The sequence below is a fragment of the Meleagris gallopavo genome, chromosome Z, assembly GCF_905368555.1.
Source record: "Meleagris gallopavo chromosome Z, MGAL_WU_HG_1.1, whole genome shotgun sequence".
NCBI lineage: Eukaryota > Metazoa > Chordata > Aves > Galliformes > Phasianidae > Meleagris > Meleagris gallopavo.
The window spans coordinates 19792888-19798887 of NC_139435.1; the positions used below are offsets into that span (position 1 = coordinate 19792888).

Sequence of the window (6000 nt, forward strand, 5' to 3'; positions counted from 1 at the left end):
CCTGTAATGATATGACTCATGCTATGTTTTACATACAAAATACGTTTTTCTTGAGGATTGCCACTTACTTTCCTTTTCTCTTGAAGGAATTGCTTGTGACTTTCCACCTGCTGATCTTTAATATGCAACTTGAACATGCTGTCAGCCTTTGTTCCTTGTATATTTTATGTAGAACATGCTGTCATAGATAAAAACAAATGCAGAGGAAGCTGCACTAATGTCATAATCTAGACGTATCTATGTATGTGTTTTCTAGGTTCCTAAGCATTAGAAAATCCTTGCTCCTTTCAAGCCTCTGTTATAAGGGGTTCATCTTACCTTGTTGCCTGAAGTAGCTGATTACTCCTGATATATTTCAGGCTTGACTTTTCTCTGTCATTTTCTCAGCTACTATGAATGTTTATTCTGTTCTTACTCTGTTCTCTGCAGTAGAAGCTGGTTGGTATGATAATCTGGAAATTCATTCTGAATCCCAGATCATATCACTCAGTATACATTTTTCTGGATAACTTCACGTTTGTGAAAACTTCTACTTAGTTTGAATTGTCCTGGTTTCAGCAGCACAGATTATACAGATCATTTGGGTAGGTTACTGTCAGTGGTTATTGTTTGACACTGGGTTTTAAAAGCACACTAGGATTTGATTTGAAAAACTGGATTAAAAATAAAATACCTGAGACCACTTCCATCCACCTGCACTGGAATCTTCTTTCACTCTGTATCAGTACCAGCACACACAACAATCAGTAGCAGATACCTCTGCTGAAACAAAGGTGGGAACAAATAGTTGAAGTGAAAAGAGGAAGACGAGGAACCACCTAAAGAGAATCTGCAGTTGTTTTAAGAAAGCTTTCTGTCTTCTGTCCTGTTTCTGCCCTTCCTGCATAGATTTGTACCCTCTTACATGTTCTAATGCTGAATCAGCAGCTTGTGTGGCAGGGCTCAAAAGTTTAAACCCAGTAAGACAATATTGAAAAGATAAATGGGAATCCCTGTGAAGATAATAAGATTTTGCAAGGCCATAAATGTGAGGAAAAAGTATCTTGGTCCGTGTGAAGTATCACTTCCTGGTGTTTGCACAGGGTCTGGATTCTTTTCTTCGATCTCTTTATCCTGCCACTGCTACCCCACTTCACTATTTTGCATAGCTAATAATTACTAAAGGTCGTTTTAGTGCTTTAGAAGTTTATGATGATTTCATGTAATCTACATTTACCAAATAATAGTATAGCTTATTTTAATTGTGATTATGTCGAGGAAAATGTGAACAGATGAAGAGTGATTCATGACCTTGCATTGCATATAGCATATAGACCTACAGTGTTTTTAGTACGCCTCTAATATATGTTTTTATGAGCTCAGTATCACTGAATCACAGATCACTTTTTTACTTTACCCCAGTGTAGAAAGAGACTGGTTAATTCAGGACTTCGTACTTTGAGGAAAGTAAACAGATAAGTGGTATTGTCTTAAGTGAAATGAGCAAGTTTTGTGTGGTAAAACTTGCAAAATATTTACTGCTGTGTTTGGGGTGTGGCTTTTTTTTCTGTATACTTAGATCTGTGACTAATTTGTAGATTAATCCAAGGCCCATTGAAATCTGTGAAGAACTCTGATATTGTCTGTGTCCACTTTGTATTCTTAAATCGTTTTTAAAAGTAAAGGAAGGGTCACTTTCTCGTGCTGAAAAGATTGTATCTTACCTTTGAAATGTAAAATAACTAAATAGCATGAATTCAGTGAGGGATCAAAGGCTAAGACGAGAGTGTTATTAGCAATACAGAGGGAAGGATGAGGTTTACAATATGAAAGTTAACCATAATAAAAATGTGCTTATCTTTTGTGATAAGAATAATGTTTTGAGGTGTTGTACTTCATTTTTATTTTCGTAAGAAATCACTAATAGGCAAACACAGTTATTTATACTACAGTAAGCGTTACGTTCATGTGCTTGTTTCAGTCAGCATTTTCACTAGTTTTGGCTATGGCATTATTTAGTAAATAAGTAAGTCTTGGAAGTTTAATGTCTCCCACTCCCTGTTTAAATATTCCTTTTTTCCTATCATGCCAAAACAGAAAGTATTTTCTTTATGTTCTACTGCAGCTTTTTTTATCTCAAGTATGCAGCACAGTGGCATGTATGAATTACTTATGAAAGCACAGTATAATAATTTTCTTTAAGGTTTTTTTACAGAATTAATCCGTTATTGTTAGTAAAAAATGACACATCTCATTTGGTGAGAGTGACCTATGATTGCTGCTGTTAAGGAAAAGTGAAGATTCGGTTTCATTCTGTAGGCATCTCTGCTCTTACTGATGATGTGTTGATGTTCAACCATATTTGTCAGGCCATATAGCTTATTAACTAAGGAGTGCTTTCTATATTGCATTCCCATTTGATATAAACTCTCTGATGCTAATGACATCCCATAGCTTCTATTAAGAGAAGAATTAAATGCCTTATTTCCTATCTCTGATTCAACCCTGCAAGGAAATTTGAAAAAAAAAAAAAAAAAAAAAAAAAGTACATTACTGAAATATAATGGATTTCAATGTATCCTTTTGTATAGAAAAAATCCTCTGTGCTTTTCACTCTAAGTTTTTATGGGGTGGTTGCTAAGGTAATGTTGTAACTTCTTGTGACTTGTGCCATAGATGTTGTGAAAAAAGACTGAAAAGGAATAAAGTGTAGTTGTGCAAGCTGCATGTGCCCATTTCTGCAGGGAATCGGAGCTCAGGAAGTTTCCTTTCTCAGCAGGCTCTGAGTTTTAGCATTACATTGTGCTTTCTGATTTTGCAGCGTTAATAATGCTTGATACTGAGGCAAGCAGGTGTTCATCTGTCTGCAGTAGCTTTGTATTTATTTCAATATCCTACTTTTTTGTGATTCCAGGTGCCCTTACCTGCTCTTCTTCAAGACTTGTGGGCTGAGGGACATCCGTGTCCCTCTCTTCTGACTTTAAATCATGAGTAGCTCCTCTGTCAACAAAGCAGCTTTGAAATTGTTTTGTCATACAAAAGGGTGTGATCTTGCAGCAGACTGGGTTCATGGTTTGAGTCTTGTTTCCAATAGCTTTAAATTGACATTTTTTCTTTTGCTTCTCAATTAACTACAGAGAAAGTATTTTTCTCCTGGGCTCAGCTTACTGAAGAGATGAGTATTTGAAGAGTATTTTTAAAGTTCATTACATTTTTTTTTTTTCTCTTTTTCTACAGCTTGCCCTAAGGGACCCTGTACACACTGTGTCGTTGCAACAGTTTGTCTATGAGAAGCTAAAGGCACAACAGGAATTGCTGGGTGAGCAAGGCTTCCATGCACTTATGGAAACCGTGGATACAGAAGTAGTTGCACAGCTGCAAGAATTTTTACAAGGCTTCTAAATAAAATAAAATAAAAACCAAGGTTTTGTATGTTCAATTCAACTTCCAAAAAATAGAAAAATATTCCAGCCATCTCTTGTATGAAAGAGCCTACTGAAAACTGAAAATAGTTTGTTTAAAAAAGAAAAAATTCTTTTGATTCTCCACTGTAAGATTGATAGAATAAATGTAAGTTGGCTTCTGACTACAGTTTGCCAAGTGTTCTGTGTGTTATTTTTATGTATATGAAGAAAGATGAATTGTATGAAGACACGTGTAATAATATTTGTTTTCTGTTCTGTTGGTGGTAGAAAGAAACAAACACACAAACACAAAAAAGTGTTTGATTTCACAGAGGAGAAGAATGTGATTTCTGATCAAGTGTTACCCTGAGTTCTGTGCCTTATACAGAATTGCTAGTGACAGCATTTTTCTGCAGCTGCTTAAGTAGGGAACTGTTTCAGCAGGAAATATTCAGTTTTTAATTGGGGTTCGTTAAATGTTATGTGCTCAGATAGACTTGCCTCTGTCTAAGGACCCAGACTTAATAAAAACTGAATACTGCTTTTTCCTTTCAAAATAAAAAGCTGCCAAATGTGAATGCTCTCACAAACTGAGAGGGTTTACCTGTACTGTAGGAATTTAAGCTATCATTGTTAGTGTGAATGTGTTCTACTCAGCGCTGAGTAGTGTCCTCTTCATAAGAGTAATGATATTCCAAATCTATGGAGTCCATTTGATCTTTAGAGCAAGCCCTATAGATGTAATGAGGATATTAAGCTCAAGAAAGATGATAGAGAAATCTCGAGGATTGTTGGTGATTCAAAGGCAGAGTTCTTCCTTCATTCTTGTCCATTTCCCAACAGAATGAAGTGAGGGGAAGGGGAACAAGGAGAAGCCTATTTTATTCTAGTTCTCCTGCAGTGATTGACGTCTTAGGTGGGGTGTCAAAAGGGACAGTTGTTTCCCAGTAAGTGAACTTGGCACAGCACATAACTGTTCCTTGTTAGTTCCATGTTAGTTATACAACTGCAGTGCAAATTATGATACTTTCAAAGAGGTAAACATGGAAGTGTCAGACTTCAGGAGGATGCCGCCCTTCTGACTTGGTTTATATGAATGCTTTGACACCTGGACAGGCTTGGGCGGTAGGCCCAGGTGAACTTCGTGAGGTTCAATAAATCCAAGTGCAAGGTCTTGCACCAGGGTTGCAGCAACCCTTTCTATCAGTGTAAGCTGGGGAATGAAAGGATTTGAGTGCAGCGCTGCTGAAAATGACCTACGGGTGCTTGGATGGCAAGCTGGACATGAGCCAGCAGTGTGCCCTCAAAGCCCCAAAAGCCATTCAGATCCTGGGCTGCATCAAAAGAAGTGTGGCCAGCAGGGCAAGGGACGTGATCCTGCTCCTCTGCTCTGTGCTGCTGAGACCTGACCTGAAGTACTGCATCCACGTGAGGAGCCCTCAGTACAGGAGAGACATGGACCTGTTGGAGCACATGCAGAGAAGGGCCACAAAAATGATCCAAGGGGAGGAACACCTCTCCTGCAAGAACAGGATGAGAGCTGGGGCTGTTCAGCTCAGAGAAGGCTCTGGGGAGATCTGAGAATGGCCTTTCAGTATCTAATGAGCATCTCTAAGAAGGAAGGGGCCAGGCTCTTTAGTAGAGTCTGTGGTGACAGAACAAGGGGAAATGGTCTCAACCTAGAAGAGGACAGATTTAGACTGGTTATATTACAGTAAGTTTGGTGGGGCACTGGCACAGGCTGCCAAGAGAGGTGGTGGATGCTCCAACCCCTGGAGAAACTCAGGATCAGGGTGGATGGGACTCTGAGCAATTCTCTCCTTTCAGGAGAGTTGGACTAAGTGATCACTAAGGTCCCTTCCAACTTAAAGAATTCTGTGATTCTATAAAGCACTATTTGTAAATTAGAGAATGAAGCCTTCCTGCACTGACGTTATTGGATTTATAAGGAGTGATATTCCTGTCATTTAGTCACTACAGCTCATGTGGTCTTGAATTTTTCTCTTTCCTCTAAGATTGACTAAAAACTTCTTTACATTAATTAACATTCATACAGCTAGTATCTCTATTGCTAGTTCCAAAACACATTTAAATAGAATCTATTTAATGGATTTAGTGGCTTACTTTCTACCTTTAATGAGATAGCAATGCTTAAATAGACTTGAAGGTGGAAGTACTCACCAAATGTCTACCTTTCCAGATGGATTTTCAGTGTTAAATAATGAAACTGAGTAGTTACTAAAATACCACAGTTTCAGGTAGCTTTACAACTAGTTTTGCTTATTCTAGTCACTTGGTTAACATCTTCTACATCAGCTTCTAATGCTGAAGTAAAAGAAAAATTGTTGCCCATTCCAAATTTGTTGATGCCATGGAACTAACTTTGGTGACACTGTAGCATTATTTTTCACTAATGTTCTTAGGATTTCATCAAAGCAATGCTTCCATGCCTGCATGCATGTTATGTGCTGTAGCAGTACCAGGTAGTGCTGAATTTAGTACCATTCCTGGTTTTTTGTTTCACAAAGCTATATCATAAACTGGGAGATAGGAAGGAGCCTGATAATGTATACCAAGAGTAGTACCCTCTAATCCAGCAGTATAATTCAGTATCAGC

The 6000-nt window shown here is 38.0% G+C and overlaps 1 protein-coding gene across 3 annotated transcripts in view; it reads left to right on the top strand.

Annotated features, from left to right (window-relative positions):
• Positions 1-3570, top strand: part of IPO11 (importin 11) — a 74983-nt gene extending 71413 nt beyond the window's left edge. For all 3 annotated transcript variants that reach the window (XM_085213970.1, XM_085213971.1, XM_085213972.1), the window contains one exon: positions 3217-3570. In XM_085213970.1, coding sequence (XP_085070096.1) covers positions 3217-3381 — 165 coding nt within the window. In that variant the 3' untranslated portion in view covers positions 3382-3570. The remainder of the gene's footprint in view (positions 1-3216) is intronic.
• The last annotated feature ends 2430 nt before the right edge of the window (positions 3571-6000 follow it).